Raw genomic sequence first — 22823 nt, forward strand, 5'->3', positions numbered from 1 at the left:
GTTAATCTGAATAACATAACAATTGTAATCATTTTAATTAATTTAATTATGAGTTTGGTATAAATAAATAAATAAATAAATAAATAAATAAATAAATAAATAAATAAAAATCAAGGGTCAGACAGACTCTCTGGCCACAAAGAAAAAACAAGTAAACACCCACTGGCAAAACGCTTTTTTAAATGACAATAATTATATGGCAGTATAGTATTAATGTTCCTTATTAGTTATATTCAATACTTTATATTGATAATTATCCATCTTGCTAGGGGACAAAGAAATTATTATGTCTATGACTTGTATTATATTTAAATAGCCACATTTCCTGTGAGTGCAGATCAGTACTTTTCCCCAAACTAGAGTGCCATCGCAAGAAAGTTATTGAATATAAACAGGGTACTACTGTACAACTTTAACAGGAAGCTGTCAATTTTCAAAGACAGTTCAGATCCTTAAACAGCCATTTATCTTACATTATAGTTTATATATTCAAAGTACAATATGAATAACATATAACCCTAACTACAAAAAATAATACAAAACTAAAAAAAATAAGTGGTTGCAAAAAGTTGAGACATTTTTAGTGACAGTAAGATAGGTTTGACTTGCTTCTGTGTGTCATCAAAATAGTCCAACAACATTGCTTCAGCAATAATGTGTTTAATTATTATTTAATAATAATTCTGCAAATATTTTAATGGAGAGTAAAGTAAAGTATAGTACCAGAAAAACACTTTTACAGCTGGGGCAGTTAGACCATGGTCTTCTTTTACAACACTTCTGCATTATATTTAGCACAGTTCCTGCATTACCAGTTCAGTTACTGCAGTCAGAATCACTTTATTTTCAGTCTGAGATTTCAAGGCCAGCCAACGATTAATGGCAAATATATTCAGCAGTTTTTTTGTGTCTTTACTGTGTGCAATGTCTTCTAGCAAGCTAGAGAATTTTTTTGTGTTTAAATACTGTAGCTATTCATATAAATGGAATCAGTGGTATGCTACCCCCCCAGAAACCTTTAACCATTTAGTGTAATTTTAGTTCAAATAGCTTAAATAGATGAAATAGATGAAATGTCTTTTTCTGACCCTGGAATGGAAATCGTCCTAAAAATTTTTAGTGAGCATTCGTTTTATTAAGTACAACCAACTATAAATATTTAAATATTGGAAAGTGGACAATCCAAAACTCACACAGACATATGGTAAATTTTTAAGGTGTTGGTAAGGTTAGAATAGTTTAAATAAACACTCTTTACAACCATGTGAGAAGATAAATCTCAAAATGCACAACAAGTCACAACAGGTTGAACCTTGCTTTGGATAGGCTATCACAATAGTGAACTATAGCAGGTTCCACAACTATCAGCCAAGAACAGGAATCTGAGGCTGTAGTGGGCACAGGCTCATCACAGCTAGACACGTTCAGCTGTACATTTACAACCTAAATTTTAATATTTGTTCCATGAAATTGTATTAATTTAACCCAGCCATTAGGGTTGCACAAGCCAGTGCACTCTTTGTGCCGGTCCCAAGTCCGGATAAATGGGGTGGAAAAACATCCCAAATCAAATATGTGGATTACGAATCAGACTTTCATACCGCATCGGTCGTGGCCTGAGTTACAAACGACCACTACAGGTATTGTTAGCCAACAGGGTACTGGTGGAAATTGGGCTACTGTTGGCCGAAGGAGGAGAAGGAGAGGAGGAAAACAACTAAAATAACAGCAGGGAAAGGAGAAGTGCAGTAGAGTGGAGGTTAGGGTGTTCACTTTAAATGTTGGTACTATGACTGGTAAAGGGAGAGAGGTAGCTGATATGATGGAGCAGAGAATTGTAAAAATGGTGTGTTTAGGAGACCAAGTGGAATGAGAGTGAGGCCAGAAAACATTTCAGGTGTTTAAACTGTTCTATAATGGTGTGGATAGAAAGAGAAATGGTGTAAAGCCGGATGAGAGAGATCAGCTTAACAATGTTGAGGAGTGTGTAAAGGACATTAGACAGTGGAAGCTTCATAACTTCCTTCTGCTCAACTCAGATAAGACAGAAGTACTTTTACTAGGACCACATGCAACTAGAAGTAAACTTTCCGATTAAGTAGCATCTCTGGATAGTGTTTATCAGTGTGTACAGCAGTCAAAAACCTTGGTGTGATTATTGACACTAGTCTTTCCTTTGAAGCTCATGTGAATAATATTACCAGGATCGCCTTCTTTCACCTTAGAAATATTGCTAAAATTAGAAATATGATGTCGTTACAGGATGCAGAAAAACTAGTTCATGCTTTTGGTACATATAGATTAGATTTCTGTAATGCTTTACTGTCTGGGTGTTTTAGTAAGTGCATAAATAAGCTTCAGTTAGTTTAGAATGCAGCAGCAAGAGTCCTCACTAGATCTAGGAAATATGACCACATCACCCCTGTTTTAATCAGTCTACACTGGATCCCAATTAAATCTCGCATTTATATAAAATACTACTACTGACGTATAAAGCACTTAATCGTCTCGCGCTGCAGTAGCTGAGTAAACTTCTGTAAAAATATGATCCTCCACACCTACTTAGATCAAAAGGTGCAGGCTATTTTTTGGTACCTCAAATAATAAAGACTACAGCAGGGGGCAGATATTTCTCTTATAAAGCCCCACAGTTATGGAACAGCCTTCCAATCAGTGTTCGGGACTCAGACACAGTCTCAATGTTCAAGTCAAGACTAAAAACTTATTTATTTAGTCAAGTCTTTTATCAGTAGATTTTTGTTACGTAAAGGAGCAGATCTGGAGGGATTATGTATATAGAGTGTATGCTGTCGTCCCCTCACTCTCACATGTTCACTCAGGTTTGTTGACAGTGGTGTGGTGGGTCGTCTCTTATCCCAGAGATCCTTCACATCTGTGTTACCTTCTGGTTCTCTCTTTTAGTTATGCTTCCACAGCGAGTCTTGCCGGAGTCACAACTGCACAGTGACCTTAACTTTCATACAACAACAAAGACACATAATAATCCATGTTCTTCTCTTCCTGTCACCTCTCTCTCTCTCTTCAATTCAATTCAATTCATTTTTATTTGTATAGCGCTTTTAACAATGAACATTGTCTCAAAGCAGCTTTACACAGATAATGTGGTGATTAAATGTAAATATGTTCTTTGTAAGTATGTTTGTCCCCGATGAGCAACTGTGGCAAGGAAAAACTCCCCGAGATGGCAAAGAAAAAAACCTTGAAAGGAACCAGACTCAAGAGGGAACCCATCCTCATCTGGGTTGCACCAAATGTCCATTTGAAGCATATATGCAAAGTTGCGGGGTACAGTGATGATGATCAGAAGCAAACTGCACTCCCGAGTCAGTGCAGCAGACCGCTGACACCAACTACAGTCCAATCCGTCCTCAAAAGCACCCGTTCTACTCCGGAATTATATGGAACCACCCAAGGTGTTGATGAGAGACCGTCCCGAGCTGCACAGAAGTGTGAAGATCCATGGAGGGGAGAGGGGCAGGAACAGTGGTCACTGGAGCCTCAGGAGCATGTTTAACTCGACCGAAGAGAGAGAGAGAGAGAGAGAGAGAGAGGGTGACGGAAGAGAAGGATATGGATTATTAAGTGTAACTATTGGTGTATGAAAGTTAATGTCACTGTGCAGTTTGGACTCGCAAGACTCGCTATGGCAGCATAACTAAAAGAGAGAACCAGAAGGTAACACAGGCATGAGGGATCTCTGGGATAAGAGACGACCCACCACACCACCGTTCAACAAACCTGAGTGAACATGTGAATGTGAGGGGACGACAGCATACAAATATACCAGTTCACCAAACACTCTATATCCATGCGCCCTCCAGATCTGTGCCTTTACCTAAGAAAAATCTACTGATAAAAGGCTTGACTAAATAAATAAGTTTTCAACCTCGACTTGAACACTGAGACTGTGTCCGAGTCCCGAACACTGATTGGAAGGCTGTTCCATAACTGTGGGGCTTTATAAGAGAAAGATCTGCCCCCTGCTGTAGTCTTTCATTATTTATATATTCTCTCTCTCTCTCTCTCTCAGTCGCATTAAACATGCTCCTGAGGTACCAGTGACCACTGTTCCTGCCCCCTTTCCCTCCGCGGATCTTTCCACTTTGTCCAGGCCTGCCTCTGGATAGTGTCCTCTTCTTTTGGAGGCCAATCTGTGCAGCTGGGGACGGTTTCTCATTAATATCTTGGGTGGTTCCATGAAATTCCGGAGTAACAACGGGAGCTTTGAGGATGGATTTGGACTGTAGTTAATGTCACCAGTCTGCTACACTGACTCAGGACTACAGTTTGCTGCAATAAATGAACATTCGGTGCAACCTAGATGAGGATGGGTTTCCTCTTGAGTCTGGTTCCTCTTAAGGTTTCTTCCTTATGCCATCTCAGGGAGTTTATTTTTGCCACAGTTGCCACCGTCTTGCTCATAAGGGACAAACTTACACTTATAAACAACATATAAAATTTTTATCACCACATTATCTGTGTAAAGCTGCTTTGAAACAATGTTCATTGTTAAAAGTGCTATACAAATAAAAATGAATTGACTTGAATTGAAGTGTAGGGGTGATCCTGAAAGAGAAGTACCTTAAGAGTGTAGTGGAGGTGAAGAGAGTGAATGAACGTGAAGCTGGAAGTTGAAGGGGTGATGATAAATGTCATCAGTGCCTATGCTCCACAAGTGATTTGCGAGATGGAGGAAAAGGAAAAATTCTGGAGCGAATTAGATGAAGTGGAAGAAGGTGTACCTAGGAAAGAACGATTGGTGATTGGGGCAGACTTCAATGGCCATGTTGGTGAAGGGAACAGAGTGATGAGGAGGTAATGGGTAGGTATGGTCTTAGGGAGAGGAATGTGGAAGGGCAGATGGTAGTAGATTTTGCTAAAAGGATAAAAATGGAGTATCATGGGGTGACCTATAAGTGCAGAGGAAGGTGCACACAGGTGGACTATGTTCTATGTAGGAGATGCAACCTAAAGGATATTGGAGACTGTAAGGTGTTGGCAGGGGACAGTGTAGCTAGACAGCTTTGGATGGTGGTCTGTAGGATGGCTTTGGAGGTGAAGAAGAAAAGGAGGAGAGTGAGGAATAAAAAAAGAATAAGATGGTGGAAACTGAATGAGGAAGACTGTAGAGTGAGATTCAGGAAGAGGTCAGACTGGGGCTCAGCGGTGAAAAGGTGCTAGATGATTGGGCAAATACTGCAGAAGTGATAAGGGAGACTGCCTGAAAGGTAGTTGGTGTGACATCTGGAAATAGAAAGAAAGACAAAGAGGTGTGGTGGTGGATTAAGGAAGTGCAGAAAAACAAAAGGTGAAAGAGGTTGGCAAAACAGTATTGGAATCGGCAGAGAGATGAGAAAAGTGGGAAGGAGTACAAGGAGATGCAGCAGCAGGTAAAGAAGGTTGTGGCAAAATAAAAGAAAAGGCATATCAGGAGTTGTATGAGAAGTTGGACACTAAGGAAGGAGAAAATAATTTGTACCGATTGGCCAGGCAGAGGGACCGAGCTGGGAAGGATGTGCTGCAAGTTAAAGCAATAAAGGATGGAGATGGAAATGTGTTGACTAGTGAGGAGAGTGTGTTGAGAAGGTGGGGGGAGTATTTCGAGCAGGTGATGAATAAGGAAAATGAGAGAGAGAGGAGGGTGGATAATGTGATGTTGAAGCAGGATTTGGATAGGATTAGTAAATTAGGAAGTGAGAGCAGTGATTAAGAGGATAAAGAGTGGATTGAACGTCAGTTGAACAAGATAACATACCAGTAGAAGCATGGAGATGTTTAGGAGAGATGGCAGTGGAGTTTTTAGCCAGGTTGTTCAACAAAATTTTGGAAGTTGAGAGGATGCATGAGGAATGGAGAAGAAGTGTGCTGATACCAGTTTTTAAGAATAAGGGAGATGTGCAGACCTGCAGTAACTACAGGGGAATAAAGCTGATCAGTCACACCATGAAGTTATGGGAAAGAGCAGTGGAAGCCAGGCTAAGGAAAGAGGTGACTATCTGTGAGCAACTGTATGGTTTCATGCCAAGGAAGAGCACCACAGATGCATTATTTGCTTTGAGAATGTTGATGGAGAAGTATAGAGAAGATCAGAAGGAGTTGTGTGTTTGTAGATTTAGAGAAAGCGTACGACAGGGTGCTGAGAGAGGAGTTGTGGTATTGTATGAGGCAGGTGTGTCAGAGAAGTATGTGAGGGTTGTGCAGGACATGTATGAGGACAGTGTGACAGCTGTAAAGTGTGCAGTATGAACTACAAACTGTTTTAAGGTGGAGGTTGGACTGCATCAAGGATCGGCTCAGAGACCTTTTCTTGTTTGCAATGGTGATGGACAGGTTGAGACAGTTCAGACTGGAGTTTCCGTGGACTATGATGTTTGCAGATAATATTGCAATTTGTGGTGAGTGTAGGAAGCAGGTTGAAAAGAGCCTGGAGAGGTGGAGGTACATGCTGGAGAGAAGAAGAATGAAAGTCAGTAGGAGTAATTCAGAGTACATGTGTGTGAATGAGAGAGATGACAGTGGAGTGGTGTGGTTACATGGAAAAGAGGTGGTGAAGGTGGATGAGTTTAGGTACCTGGGGTCAGCAGTGCAAAGTAATGGAGAATGTGTTAGAGAAGTGAAGAAAAGTGTGCAGGCAGGGTCGATTGGGCGGATAGAAGTGGCAGGAGTGATTTGTGATAGAGTGAAAGGGAAAGTTTATAGGACTGTGGTGAGACCTGCTTTGAGGGTATGGTTTAGAGACAGTGGCATTGAGTAAAAGACAGGAGGTGGAGCTGAAGGTAGCAGAACTTAAGATGTTGAGATTTTGATTGGGAGTAACAAGGATGGACAGGATTAGAAATTAACTTATTAAAGGGACCGCTCATGTAGGATGTTTTAGGGACCAATGGGAAAAGGCCTGATTGATCTGGTTTGGACATGTGCAGAGGAGGGACATTGAGGTGCATCGGTAGGAGAATGCCGAGGATGGAACCACCAGGAAGGAAAAAAAGAGAAAGACCAAGGAGAAGGTTTATGGATGTGGTGAGGGAAGACATACAAGTAGTTGGTTTGATAGAGGAAGATGTAGAGGACAGAATAGTATGGAGACGGATGATCCGCTGTGGTGAGCCCTAATGGGAGTAGCCGAAAAAAGAAAAAATTGTATTCATTTATTCCCAACCGTCTATTCTCTTCATTTTGTAGCGTTTCTCTTGGCTGCACTGCTTCCAGTACGTGAATGTGGATGTTAGATTTTTTGTTCAATCAGATTTCATATCAACCCTCTATGTTCTGCCATGCTAATCTAATCTGCCCACTGCCTTCAGAATCAGTAGTGCTGGCCAATGTACCTTAAACTTTATTAGCAATGGGATGATTTCAAAATCACCTCACAGGGCCAGCTAGCTGGCCCACAATAACGTCAGCATTTTTCTGTCTTCTTGGTTAGAGGGAAACTGTTAAGTCAAGCAAGTGATTTTGTCTCATTTGTAGTGATCTGTATACATTAATACATTTAAGTTAGAATTTTTTACGCCCACAATGGCTGACAGCGGTAGAAAAATCTATTTGGTCTTGGACATACTTAAAACTCAGCCAGCCGGCCGGCCATTTTTTTGTTTTTCTTTTTGCCGGTTCTTGGCCGTTTGTTTTCAGACAGTTTCCTGTCTCTTCTGATCTGGGTCTCCAGGTTTGAAGTTAAGTTTTTGCTCTTTCTTTTTTCTCTTTTGTTTTGGTGCTCCCATTTAAGGGGGTTCATAAGTATTTGGACAGTTGATATTATTGCTCTGCCTTCTCATTAAAGACTGCCTTTTTGAACGTCAGCCTGCATTCTGCATTTAGGTCCTCCCACTCACGTTTCCTGACATTTCCAGGCGAACTTTTCCAGGTAAGGTACTCACACTCACCTGTGCAGCTACATGATGTAAATAAAAATGTGATTAATTACACCAGTCACCTTTTTACATTGCTCTAGCAGTGGTAATTTTGATTCATCCCAGTGACCCAAAGCTTTTAATTCTGTTCACTAAAAATATTCAGTTAGATTTGGTCACTGTTTTGTTCAGTGACTCTTTCTGTACATTATATCATTGCAGGCTAGTTTTGAGAGTGTGGTCATGAATGAGGATAAGAATGTAGTTTGATAACAAATGCATACATGTATGCTACAATAAATAGAATATAGCCATTGACTTACACCATTTTGATGGCCAAGTCATGTTTAAAAAAAAGATGCGATCCTGTTTTAACAAAAGTACGTAAGCATCTGTGAACTGAAGAGAATTGTTGCTAAAGTTTTTGGAGAAGAATGTTCCATTTGTGTGTGATATAAGATATTTTTTCTTTATTATTTTCAGTTTCATAATGCACCAATTGTTTCAGCTGATAAAGGGTCCGGACTGCAGCACTTGGACTCTTCTACTATGAAGCTATGCTATTGTAATAGATACAGTATTCAGTTTAGCACTGTTTGCTGACATATACAAGTCTTTCACTGAAAAAGATGTCATCTTAATGGAAACATATATAGCTCTGAAACCTGTATATACAGTGAGGAAAATAAGTATTTGAACACCCTGCTATTTTGCAAGTTCTCCCACTTAGAAATCATGGAGGGGTCTGAAATTGTCATCGTAGGTGCATGTCCACTGTGAGAGACATAATCTAAAAAAAAAAAAAATCCAGAAATCACAATGTATGATTTTTTTAACTATTTATTTGTATGATACAGCTGCAAATAAGTGTTTGAACACCTGAAAAAGTCAATGTTAATATTTGGTACAGTAGCCTTTGTTTGCAATTACAGAGGTCAAACATTTCCTGTAGTTTTTCACCAGGTTTGCACACAATGCAGGAGGGATTTTAGCCCACTCCTCCACACAGATCTTCTCTAGATCAGTCAGGTTTCTGGCCTGTCGCTGAGAAACACGGAGTTTGAGCTCCCTCCAAATATTCTCTATTGGGTTTAGGTCTGGAGACTGGCTAGGCCACGCCAGAACCTTGATATGCTTCTTACAGAGCCACTCCTTGGTTATCCTGGCTGTGTGCTTCGAGTCATTGTCATGTTGGAAGACCCAGCCTCGACCCATCTTTAATGCTCTAACTGAGGGAAGGAGGTTGTTCCCCAAAATCTCGCAATACATGACCCTGGTCATCCTCTCCTTAATACAGTGCAGTTGCCCTGTACCATTTGCAGAAAAACACCCCCAAAGCATAATGCTACCACCCCCATGCTTCACAGTAGGGATGGTGTTCTTGGGATGGAACTCATCATTCTTCTTCCTTCAAACAGGTTTAGTGGAATTATGACCCAAAAGTTTTTGGTCTCATCTGACCACATGACTTTCTCCCATGACTCCTCTGGATCATCCAAATGGTCATTGGCAAACTTAATGCCATGCAAGATTTCAAACCATGATGTCTTAGTGTATTACCAACAGTAACCTTGGAATCGGTGGTCCCAGCTCTTTCAGGTCATTGACCAGCTCCTCCCGTGTAGTTCTGGGCTGATTTCTCACCTTCCTTAGGATCATTGAGACCCCACGAGGTGAGATCTTGCACGGAGCCCCAGTCCGAGGGAGATTGACAGTCATGTTTAGCTTCTTCCATTTTCTAATGATTGCTCCAACAGTGGACCTTTTTTCACCAAGCTGCTTGGCAATTTCCCGGTTGCCCTTTCCAGCCTTGTGGAGGTGTACAATTTTGTCTCTAGTGTCTTTGGACAGCTCTTTGGTCTTGGCCATGTTAGTAGTTGGATTCTTACAGATTGTATGGGGTGGACAGGTGTCTTTATGCAGCTAACGACCTCAAACAGGTGCATCTAATTTAGGATAATAAATGTAGTGGAAGTGGACATTTTAAAGGCAGACTAACAGGTCTTTGAGGGTCAGAATTCTAGCTGATAGACAGGTGTTCAAATACTTATTTGCAGCTGTATCAAACAAATAAATAGTTTAAAAATTATACATTGTGATTTCTGAATTTTTTTTTTATATTATGTCTCTCACAGTGGACATGCACCTACGATGACAATTTCAGACCCCTCCATGATTTCTAAGTGGGAGAACTTGCAAAATAGCAGGGTGTTCAAATACTTATTTTCCTCACTGTACCTTTCAGCATTGATGGTGCCTTTACAAATGTGCCAGATACCAATTTTATAGTCACTAATGCACCCCATATACAATTAAAGATGCAGGCCTTTAATTTAAGCACTAGTCACCTATGGCTTCTTCTATTATTGATAAGGATTCAGCCTGCATTTGTGAATAAAACAGCAAACTTTGTTCCACAGACAATGGCTTCTGGGGATGTTTTTGAGCCCATGCAGTGATTCAGTTACAGAATCATGCCTGGTTTAATGCAGGGCCACCTGAGGGTCAGTAAATCACACATGTCCAGCATTGATTTTCACCTTTGTATTTTGAACACAGAGATTTCTCCAGATTCTTTACAACCTTTGATAATATTATGTACTGCTGTTGATGAGCTATTCAAAATCTTTGCAATTTTATATTAAGGATTATTATGCTGAATTTAGTCAACACTGTTTTTCACAGATTAGGGGAGCTTTTAGGGGCTCTTTTAGGGGATTTTAACAGATTAGGTGATCAAATCCAAAATTACTTTATTCATTACCACAAAATCATACACTTGCTCAGTTATAACATTTGTTTCTATTTTCTATTATGGATAAAATATAGGTTTATGAGGGTTGCAAATGATTGCATCCTGCATTTATTTAATTGTATTTATTTTACACAGTATTGCACTTTTTTGCAATTGAGGTTGTATTTTTACCTCAAATGACAACAGCAAATCAGTTTTATATATATATTTTTTCAAATGTTGAGTTTGTGATTGCTGTAATGACATAAGGGGTCAGAGCATGGTATAAAAATTCTCTGAAGTGCTACATTCTTTGTGTAGTCTGGCTTCCGCCTTCATCTCCACTTGTTGAACCAGTAAGACTTACGTTCTAACTGAATGAATCACTTGTCTTGTGATTCAATAAGTTCAACCAATTACATGCTTTTTCACAGCATGTACTCTACTGCAGACTTCAAAAAGCAGGAAAAAGCTGCCAAAGTAGTCATGAGTTTTACACAAGTGGAACAAAGAATAGAAAGATTTTGTATGCTTCAGCATCTACATGTCATGCAAAGAAACAAATAGAAACAGAGAAATATTAATTATTATACCAAAAGATGGCCACAGCCATTATTGTTAATTACTGTTTACATTCTTTGTTTGGAATATGTGAAAGGAATGTGTCTAACAAGCTTAAAAAATGCATTGCTTTGAGAGTGTTTGCAGAGTGTTACTCCCTATCCACTATAGTCCTTCTATAATTGTACCAAGCTTTCGTTCCATTCATAATATTCAGTTAGAAGCTATGTTCATGTTGTTATATAATATATATATATATATATATATATATATATATATATATATATATATTGGTATATAATTTGATATGATAACATTGTTTACTGGAAATTATGTTATTTACAACATAGTAATAATTGATTGAGTGCATGACAACACATGATACACAATGGTCAGTCTAGAATAAAAATTATAAAACTTATAATGAATTTGCAAAAAGGTTAGATTTATTGTCCATATTATTTTAAGAGAATATAATGGATATTATTTATTTGTCTACAAACTTATGCATTGTCTGACTCCCCTTATCCCACCCACCCCCAAAATTGAGTTTGCTCTGGGTGTGGCAAAGCATGCTATCTTTGGTGTACATGCGTTGCTGTAAACGTCACATTCATATTTTAAAATAGAACCTTCCTTTTGTTCTTCTCAAAAGAGCCTGATTACTCAACAATGTTCTCTTTGAAATCCGGCATGACCCATGTTACAATGCATGTTTGAAACCTACCTGAGTACATTTCACATAATTTCCCCAAAAGGATTACAGAAAGCATACTTTTTTCTTAACAGTGTTTAACTAGGTTTATTTAAATGATCACCTTTTGAGAAGAAACCTTTGGAAATCAGTTTTTTATTTTATTTTAACATTGATGATGTTCCATGGATACTTAATATTTAAAAATACTTAAAAATGAACACTGTACCTTACTGTATTCTACACCTGTATAAGTTTGTGATAAAACCTCAAGAAGGAAATAATAATAAAATAAAAAAAATCAAGGTCATCAACATGCAAACGTGACAGAATGACACAAGGCTGGGTGGTGTCATTATTAGAAAGGCTGTTGACAAGGTAAGGTGTATGACTCATCTGTGATTAAGAGTGAAGAGCTTTTATACTGCATAAGTAGAGTTTGCTAGAAAGTGCATTGATGTATTAGTACTTGTATATATAATACATGTGCACATACATTTGTGTGTGCCAATATTCTATTAAAAATAATTATTACATATAATCAAACTCATTATCTTCCATATAGTACATATATATATATATATATATATATATATATATATATATATATATATATATATATATATATATATATATATATATATATATATTTATATATATGCAAATATGGTTTATAAAACATACATATAAACATATATTGTTTGAGAAATAAACATCTGTAACACTGAAGTGGTTTATGATGGCGTAATAGATGGTAATTTAAAAAAGTATACAATCCCCCACAGTGGGTGTGGTAAGCTATGCTATAAAGGAAAGTATGACTGGAGTCTCATCAACCATTACAATGCGCGCATCTGAAAAAGAGTTTGTCATGCAGAACTCAGCCAGTCAATGTTATGTTCTCTTTGCTTGGCTTGTCTTATTTAGTTCCAGTCTACGAGTATCAAGGGCTGTTCAGGATTATACAGGAACAAATCAAACTCTACAGCTTGAGGCTCTTAAAACCAGTATGCTGGAATACTTGGGGATGGATAAACCACCACCGTTTAAAGGAAAGTCATCTTATCAAGAACTAATCAGAATATACCGTCAATATCAGAACATGAGAAGGAACATGCAGTCTTTTCAAAGTGGCCCCAGTCACTTTCTTCATACCGCAGGTAAATAAAATAAAGCTATTACTTAGATTAAGCATGGACTGAACTGTTGAGGCGACAGACATTCCCCATTTAACATTCTTATACCAAGCATTTAACCTAGCATCGTTTAGACATGTCAGAATCTGGACTTAGCGGACAGATTATGAACAACTTTAATACAACTTGTGTCTTAACAGCTTGTGTCTTAAATGTGTTTTAGTGATATTGTTGTGCAAAGTATGAACGATTATTTAACTATTTTGTAATTAATTAATAAATTGTCAACTGTTGTCAAAAGTTTGGTAACTTAAATGTATTTGATAACTGATAAAATAGCTGGAATCACTAAGAGGTGCAATTGATTTCTTTAATACTTTTCTTGAGTTGTGTTGCTTTAGGGTATTTATTATAAAATTTGTCAAAAGTGTAATCATAAGTGTAGCACATGCAATAAAAACAAACTCAAACCATGTCAGCATTTTAATGAATATCTTTCCTTACAGTGCGGCCATTGAATTCACAGAATGGTCCTGAATCAGTGACTCAATGGTTCAGGGCTGTTTTTCACAGGGAGTCTCATATAACAGACGAGTTTCTCTTGGCACAAGCACAGCTGCAACTTCAAAGACCTCTGCATAACAATTTTGTCCAACCACTGCACAATCAGAAAATTCTGGTTAGAATATACATAAGCTCCCATTCTTATATAAATAAAAAAATTAAATCAAGAGGCCAGAATATTACAATGGATGTGACCTTTGCAGTTCACGAATGGCTTAAGAAGACTAGTGATGCATTACTAATTGTTGACATTGGCCTTGTTGGAAACAAAAAAGATGACACTGAACCCACTGTGCAGATCTGTTTGGAACTTAAGTTAATGGATAGTAAAGTGAGAAACACTCGTTCCACTTATGGAGAAAGCTTTGAGGATGACAGCTACTGTGGTCGGAAATCACTGAGTGTTTCTTTTGAGGAAATTGGCTGGTCAGACTGGATTGTGGCTCCTGCTGGCTACACAATGTATTTCTGTGATGGCTCATGCCCACACAATTACAAACCAGCCAGTATGCACACTCAGATAAAGTCACGTCTACATCGCTTAACCAAAGGAGCGACGCCTCGCCCATGTTGCGTGCCAGCTGAGTATGAGCCGATGATTCTCATGCATTATGATAGTCGGGGGAAGCTAAAACTAACATCCTTTAATGATTTGATTGTCACCAAATGCCACTGTGCCTGAAAACTTTTTGTTTTTTACAATACTATTCAATTTCAAAAATATTGTGCAACAATGCTGTACATGGACATGGTTATGTTGTTCACGGTTATGCAACATTTCTCTGATGGGACTCCTCTTCTTTGAAGAAGAAACTACACCTGGATACTCAGTATTAAAACAAAGGAAAGCCTTAGTCTCACATGTAGAGTTAAAATTATTTATTATAACTTATTAATGACATTTTGTATTCTTGTCTTTTCTTATGTTATAGATGAGTAAACTATTTGTATAAGTGACACATTTAGTATTTTGAATACAGTATCTTGTATTAGTTTGTTAAATGTAATTAATTTATTTCTGCTTGCTGTGTTTACTGTATTTACTATGTGAAATATTTTCATTTTCCTGTACATACTTTTTTTTTAACCATTCTAATGCCAATGTGTATAATAGCAGTCTTGCGTAAGTGAATTCAGCTGATTTTAAAGTAAACAATCTGTTATGATAATTTTCAAGGTCAGGGAGTGCCAGTAATCAAAGATATGACAGAATCTTTTACAGTACAATAACCTTGAGCATATATATTTCTATCCCACATGGCCTTGACTAACTAGTGAACCAACCAAAGTAAAGACAGAGAAAGAAACGTCTCTGTCGGTGATGTCATCAGAGCTATATGTTTAAATGAACAAAGAATGTGAAAAGATCAGTGAAACTCAAGTATTGAGAGTAGGCGTTTTAAAGAGACAATTGCTTCAAGTGTCTTATTAGAGGCAGCTTTGGCCGTTTTTTTTTGTTGTTGTTTGACCTCACAACATCAGATACTGCTACTGTCCCCATATACATACCAAACAATAAAGAAAATACCAAAAACCCTACTTATTTTTAACTGTTCAGTATGTAATTTACTACAGCTCATAAATTTTGACAGTGTTCTCACTAGGTGCTAAGGATCACTATGCAGTTATTTTCCAAATACAGGCATCAATTAGCTCATGTACTTAGTAGCAAAAGCAATACATTCCTTCAGACACATTCAGATTTTCTGACGTCACATGAGTTGAAGTTCAAGTGTCTCAAAGGAAGATTTAATGAAAGAAATTAAAGGACACAAGAGTTGTTTTGTGTTTAAGAGGGTTAATTCCTAAAACAACATTTTCCAGAAACCACTGTTAAAATCCCCTAAGATTAACAGTTAATGGAAAGTCATTCATCATCTTATCCCAACATGATTACACCTTTGAAATCGTACACTATGATGCAAGTTAGTATAAAAGAATAAAATGTCATCACATGTGCTATTAGTGTAGAATGTTAACATGTGCTAGTGGTAAACAAATAACACGATGATTCACACTTTTACAACTGTAAAATAATCTCAGGTTTCTGTTCTTTTTATTTGTTCATTTTCTGGTAAATCTTCTCAGTCCCTGCAATACCAAAACTGATCCTTATAGCATTATGCTTCCACCACCATACTACATTATAGGGTTGATAATTCATATGCCTTTTTTTTTTTTAGAAGTGACTTGCATCTTGACATTTGTTTTTTTTTTTTAAATGATAGATATTGCTGTTATTCAGTACTCTTGTCCAGATCTGAATTGTGACCTATCTTAGGTCCATTGGATTTGCTTTGTGCTATGGCATGCATTGTCAATTGCCCTTTAAAACTGTAATAGTAAAGGGTTAAATATTAAATCTGTCACTGTGATATTATAAATTAATATATATTATATATAATATATTATTTTATCAAATCATAAACTTGTTTGTGTTTTCATTCATTTGAGGTGAGTCTATACTGTAACAGAGTATGAAAAATGTAAAGGGGTTTTAATGTTCTGCACACATTACCATGACCTTAAAAACCATTTAAATACAGTTAAACTGTTTAAAATAATAGCACCGTTTAATGTTTCAGTACTATAAATGGAGTTACAAAAACCATACAGTACAGTATATGTACAGATCACACACACAGGTCAATGTGCAGTTAGCTTTTGATTAAAACATTGGATGAGATTCAGCTCCTATACCACACCAGTAATCATGAAAACAAACATAAAGGCTGGATTACACTTAAGGAAAAACTTTTTATTTTGGCATTAGCTCAGGCCAGGTACAGGGCTGTATAATAGCACAGAAGTTTTAAATCTTTGACCAAAGGAATAATGATTCCAGCACCAAGGACAGGTCATAGTGACTGGCAAGGAATGACCAAAGGAATGACCAAAGGTAATGACTAACTGCTGAATTGTTGAAAGAAAAGTAGAATGCTGAAATAGTGGTAAAACAGTTATCCCTGCCCATAAAATCGTGCATGAAGCATAGACATATTGATCGAGATTGTAAATGCGGCTGAGGTACAAAGGGAAAATCTGCACAATAAAGCCTTTTATTTTTTATTTTTATATATTTAAATATAAATGTACTGATAGCCGTAATGGCAAAATGGAATGGCTGTTGTCTCTGGTCTCTGGTATTCGGAATAACCCATTTATTTCTCATCTCAAAATTGACAGAAAGGACAACCTCCCATGATATGTGCATGCACGTGGATATAGAAATTAATTCTTGTCCCAGAATTAAGTTACAGTGTTTTCTGTCTGATACATTCTGAAACCAAAAGACACCAAGTGACAGAACATGGAATATTTTCACCTGCAGGAGTTAACACCTACAAAATACAAACAATTAAAAGCCAATAAATGAAATACAATTAATTTGTGACTGTCTTATATCTCTTTACAGCACTACAGGTCGGGTGAGGAAAATGATACTTTTGTCCATTGTTAGGCATCTCCCAGGAAATTTTCTCTCCCCAGGTGATGCATTGTGGAACGGTCCGGTGTTGCCTACAAAAGCCACTTCGGCTCTAATAGGTAGGGCTTATGCATGGGGCATGGTCAGGCACTGCGAAGCCCAGTAGCAGAGCGTTTGATACCAATCGAATGCCTTGGCACAGGAGGCCACGCTGTTAGCCCTGCCACAAGATGTGCTTTGGGGCGCAGCCTCCTTCCACCAGATGTGTTCCTCCATTTCCGCCCAAGAGATCGCTGAGGATGGAGGAGACCTGCAACCTCTCTGGAGGTTCCGACGGCTGCAGGGCATTGTTCCATGAGAGGTTGGTTCCCCTGAGAGATTTCCTGGCAGCCTGGGAAGAGCTGCCGGATGTATTTCCATGGGTCCTGCGTACAATAGAGGTGGGCTACGCAATTTAATTCAGGTCCCCTCCTCCTCCATTCAACGGGATGTGTCCCACATGGTCCTGGGACATCGAGGTGGTCCCCCCCCGGTCAGGGAGTCAGGCTAATAAGGCTGGTACTTTGTCGTTCTAAAAAAGGACGGTGGATTAAGGCCAATCCTAGATCTACGCTCCTTGAACCGCTCACTCATGAGGTTTTGATTCAGGATGCTTACCCTCGAGAGATTGTGTCACAGATCAAGTCCAAAGACTGGTTTGTCACAATAGATCTATGGAATGCCTATTTCCACATAGCCATCCTTCCTGCTCACAGGAGGTTCCTGAGGTTTGCTTTCCATTCCAGAGCTCCCTCTACAGGAAGGTTGTATGCCGCTAGATGGCAGCTGTTCTCCGCATGGTGTGAGCACAACGAGTTGGACCCAGTCAACTGCCCGGTTGGGTCAGTTCTGGAGTTCTTACACAAACAGTTTGCAAAAGGGTTGGCCCGATCCACCTTGAAGGTTTACGTGTCCGCTATCGCAGCTTATTGTACCCCGCCAGCGGTGCAGTTGCTAGGGAAACACCCTCTCGTGACTCGTTTCCTGTGCAGCACCCGGAGGCTGAGGCCCGAGCTACAATCCAGAGTGCCTGTTTGGGATTTGGTCATAGTGCTGGCAGCTCTGTCTGGGCACCCCTTCGAGCCTTTGGCCGAGGTGGCCCTTAGGTACCTGTCAGTTGAGACCGCCTTCCTTTTGGCGATATCCTCCCTTAAAAGGATTGGGGACCTACAAGCCCTGTCTGTGGCTACGTCTCTTCTGGAATTTACCCCTGGCATGGCCAGTGCGTTCCTCTACCCTAGAGCTGGTTATGTACCTAAGATCCCTACGGCTCCCTCATGACCTGTTGTGTTGCAGGCATTCTGCCCTCCTCCCTTCCTAGTTCCAAACCAGAAAATTCGACTGTGTCCAGTGCGAGCACTGGATACGTACCTCCACAGGACAAGTCCTTGGAGGAGGTCGGAGCAACTGTTTGTCTGCTATGGCCCTCATAGGAAAGGGTTTCCTGCTAATAAGCAGACTCTCAGTAGATGGATTGTGGATGCGATTTTGGTTGGTTTTATTCGACCCAGAGTATGGCGGCCTTTACGGACTTGTCTGCAGGACATATGTGATGCTGCGGGTTGGTCCACCCTGTTGACCACCAGGTTTTACAACCTCAACATCAGAGCCACTCTCGGCTCCTCTGTCCTGCATGCTGGTGTTGCCCAGACACTCTATGCAGGGACTGGTCAGTATGGTGCAATGGTATACTCGTTCCCAAAGCGTTTCGACACAGCTCAAGTTCCTGAGAGGGAACATCTCTAGGTTACGGATGTAACCCTAGTTACCTGAGGAAATGAGACACTGCATCTAGGGCCATACTCTCTGCATCCCTGTAAGCGTTTACCTTCACCTCTCTCAGAAGCTTATGCCATTACCATCGCTGCGCCATTTTGTAGATTCCTGGTTTGCGTGACGTCGCCTGCCGATGATGTCACGACTTGCCTATTGGGCAGATTTTACACGCGATTCAGACCGTGGACTACGCAGGGCGTTTCCAAAGCGTTTTGATACAGCATCTCGTTCCCTCAGGGAACTACGGTTACATCCGTAACATAGGGATGTTCACCATCATTTCATTAGCAAGTGGAATATTTTGAGAGTAATAAATTACTCGCCACAACACAATTGGGCAAATGAGGCCTATTTGCACAATTTTTTAAGTACACTGTTAGAAATTGCTGTTAATTTTTACGGCAGAATTTCAACAGTATAATAAATGTTATGTTCAAAAGCAGTACATTACTGTTTTATTGTTGTTGTAAAATAATGTAGACACAATATAACAGCATTTTGCTCTATTTATTACTCAGAGAAAATAAAACATTACTATACCGTATTTTTGTAAACTGCAGTGAGCACACGGGGACTTTTATTCATCTTTATAACATTAACCGGTGAGTTCCCTTTTGTTTGCGTGACAAAATTCATTACATTTGCTATGGCAGCTAACATGTATGGTGGATATTGAAAGTGAATCGATCTTCTATTTGTTCATTTTCAGTGATTAATATGCCAGATGCACCACTCTGGTGTGCAGCTGAATTTCAGACTCGGGTTGCATTATTCCCAATTACCGGGTGAGTTTCATTCAGCAAAATATTTGATAATCCTTCGATAAAGTTAATTTTTCAAACTCCATTGCACTGAAATCACATTGTCTTTGTATCACACTAAAATGACTGGTGTTTTCCACTGCGTGAAGACTCCAGCGTTAGAAAAAAACCCTTATATATCAGTGTTATTTTGTTTTACTTTTTGCCCAAAAGATCTCCGTGCTGTAGCTTGTTTTTTTCCTGGATTGAAACTGTTCTTTATACAAGAATATACTTTGCTATATGTTCTCCGTAAGTAACCATTTCCCCTCCTCTCTAAACACACATTTGTTTTTCAGGCGGTTAATCGGGATAAATCCGGAAAAGGGCACCACGCTTAGGAGTATCAAAGCGGACGTGTCTCCAGTCTACTTAAAAAATTTATAGATTTTAAGTGGGAATTTATATAAGCAATACACACCACAGACCACACACATGACACACACAAACATTGCATACACACACTCACAACACACACATCACATACATATTCACTCAAAAATACTGTATATACTTGGGTGTTCTCCGTCATTCACTTTGTCTTTCTTTCCAGAGTAATTTTTTTTTTTACATTTAGATGTATTTCCATACATGTAATAAGCTTTGGGCTTTTGATTGACCATTGTTTTTATTTTATACAAATTTTCTGTAAATAAGTTTCTGTGTTATTTTCTTTAAAACCTGTTATTTAGGTTTTATTCTAAGACAGTTTAATAAAGAAGAGATCTTTTGAAACAAGTCTCTAAAGCTGATTTACTTCTGTTAAAGGGTACATTTATACATGGAAGTAATGTGGTGTTTTGTAGTTAAACTGGGGCAATTTCTTTAATCACAAGGTTTAAAAAAACTGCTAATTATATTTTCAGAAATATACTTTAATGTAGAAACAGTGTCATGTTGTATTTGCAAAAACAGTAGCCAACTGTAAATTTCACCAACAATAAGACACTGTTAATTTTACAATAAGTTGCTGGCAACCGTGCTGCCAGTTCTTTACTGTTTTTTAATAAACAGTAGCCAACTGTAATTTTAACCTACACTAAGACACTGGTGATTTTACAGTAAGTTGCTGGCAACTGTGCTGCCAGTTCATTACTGTTTTATAACGGAAACATTTTTAACAGTGTGCATATAATTTGATAAAAATGCCAAATCTCAAAGTTCACTATTCCCCCAAAACCCCTAAAGGGGGATTTGTACAAAAATATACCAGGGACCCCTAAAGTAGCAATGCACATCTATATTTTTTAATTTCCACAGTTTTTAAAATAAAGAAAAGGTACACACCCTATGCCAGAAAAAAATAACTAGAACAAGAATAAATAAGGAAGACCTGGGGTAAGAGTGAAGATTTATAGTCAAATATAATTGAATATAAGAAATGTATGCTAGAACTGTATGCTAATGTTAGCTCAACATTAATTTGTCAAACAAGCATTTAATTTGAGTTTGGTTTGGAGCATATCATATTAGCTATACACCTGGCTTTCTTATTTTTGTGACCAGAAATATACTATTCCTTTGAGCGTACATGGTGTTTAATTTTTTTTTTTGTTTCATTTAATTTTACTGTTTTTTTTTTTTTTATCCCATATGGGATAAATACGCTGGCTCCCAATCAAATCTCGCATTGATTATAAAATACTACTACTGGACTTCCGGTATGCCTCGTGGTGATTAGGCGTAGGTGGAAGTCGCTCCGTGAACATTCGTCTTTTTTTTATCAGCAATCTTAATTATTTTCTGCAACATACTCATAAACAATTCTATCTGTAACATATCTTCAAGAAAAATGCCAAAAGTGGAAAAGCAAGGACAAAATACAGCAGAAATGTTGACTGAATCAGGAAACGAGCAAGCAGCCAACGCTAACGCTATGGCTATAGCTGAACCGAAAGCTGAGCTCACACCTGCTTCTTTGAGGGAGTTAATTATTATTCACCATATATTTTAACACTGCGATCTGAATTTCTGTCTGAGATTCGTTCCGCCATGGCCCCACTACAAGCAACCCTTTCATCGCAAGCTCAGAAGATTGGGGACATTGAAACGACACTTAATGACTCAGACGGCCGATTGACAGTGGTGGAGACCATGTGCGACGCGTTGAAAGCAGAGAACAACAGCTTAAAACTCAAGCTGGACGATTTGGAGAATCGCTCACGGAGGCAAAACCTAAGGATAATTGGAATATCGGAAGGATTGGAAGGCCATGCTTTCATGACTTCGTTTTTTTTCTGACTTGTTCGGGAGTAGCGCCTTCACGAGGCCCTTAGAAATTGATTGCGCGCACCGCGTTGGTCAGAAACCACAACCAAACGCATACCTTAGGCATATGCTTGTCCGACTCCATCATTATCAAACTAAAGAACTAAAGAAGCGTAGTCGTGAACGGGGCTCTCTAGAATTCAACGGGGCGGTGATTCGTATATTCCCGGACATGTCGGCTGAGGTGGTGCGGCCCCGTGCTGAGTTTAAGGACGTGAAAGCTTCTCTTCGCAGCATGGGCGTCACCTATTTTTTTACTGCTTCCATCAAGACTACAGCGAACAAGGCCTGACGAGCAGAATTTACCAAAAGCTTATAAAGTAAAGTAAAGTAAAAGTAAAAAAAGTAAAAGAAAAAATAAGATAAAATTGAGTATTCTGTCTGTATTTGTTACATAAGGCCACGTTAATTTAATCATATGTAACACACTGCTGATAATAACTTGTACATATCGTAATTCAGTTCACGCAGCACTGCTGAAAGGGCAGCCAATAATTGAAGGAACCTGTTAGTTGTTTTCTTTTGTATCTGACTGTTTCCACTTAGGTTTGTAGTAGCTATGGGTGTTAGACCCTATGTCCACTCTGGATGTTTGGAGGGGATAGGGCTTGTTTATGCTTTTATTTTTGTTTGTTTGTTTTGTGCACCTTCGATCATCTTGTTTTTGATTGCTCTTCTCTTTAATGCTCTCTCTTTAAAACCCCCTGACCAATTTATTGACTCTATTAAACCCTTGTTGACGGAGAATGCCTGATATGCACCAAGCGACTGGGGGCAGGGTTAAAATGATTAGTTGGAATGTCAAAGGCTTAAATAATAAGGTAAAGAGTGTAAAAGTATTTTCTTATTTAAACAACCTAAAAGCCAACGTATGTTTTTTACAGGAAACTCATTTTAAGATCTCTTGCCACAAAAGCTTGCTCAGGTCCTGGGTGGGACAGGTCTTTCATTCG

General features: G+C 38.7%; 1 protein-coding gene across 1 annotated transcript; it reads left to right on the forward strand.

The window, feature by feature from the left end:
- The first annotated feature begins 12643 nt into the window (after window positions 1–12643).
- Window positions 12644–15881, forward strand: LOC124403214 (protein decapentaplegic). The gene is made up of 2 exons (XM_046876866.1): window positions 12644–13020; window positions 13503–15881. Exons 1-2 carry the CDS (start codon window positions 12678–12680, stop codon window positions 14240–14242), a joined length of 1083 nt encoding a protein of 360 aa, XP_046732822.1. The 5' UTR covers window positions 12644–12677; the 3' UTR covers window positions 14243–15881.
- The last annotated feature ends 6942 nt before the right edge of the window (window positions 15882–22823 follow it).

Source organism: Silurus meridionalis, chromosome 20, assembly GCF_014805685.1.
Source record: "Silurus meridionalis isolate SWU-2019-XX chromosome 20, ASM1480568v1, whole genome shotgun sequence".
Lineage (NCBI taxonomy): Eukaryota > Metazoa > Chordata > Actinopteri > Siluriformes > Siluridae > Silurus > Silurus meridionalis.

What these genes read in the sequence shown, in the direction of transcription:
- LOC124403214 (XM_046876866.1), top strand. Translation starts at nt 12,678, where the DNA reads ATGACTGGAGTCTCATCAACCATTACAATGCGCGCATCTGAAAAAGAG. An exon ending in TCACTTTCTTCATACCGCAG is followed by an intron (nt 13,021 to 13,502) that starts GTAAATAAAATA and finishes CTTTCCTTACAG; the next exon opens with TGCGGCCATTGAATTCACAG.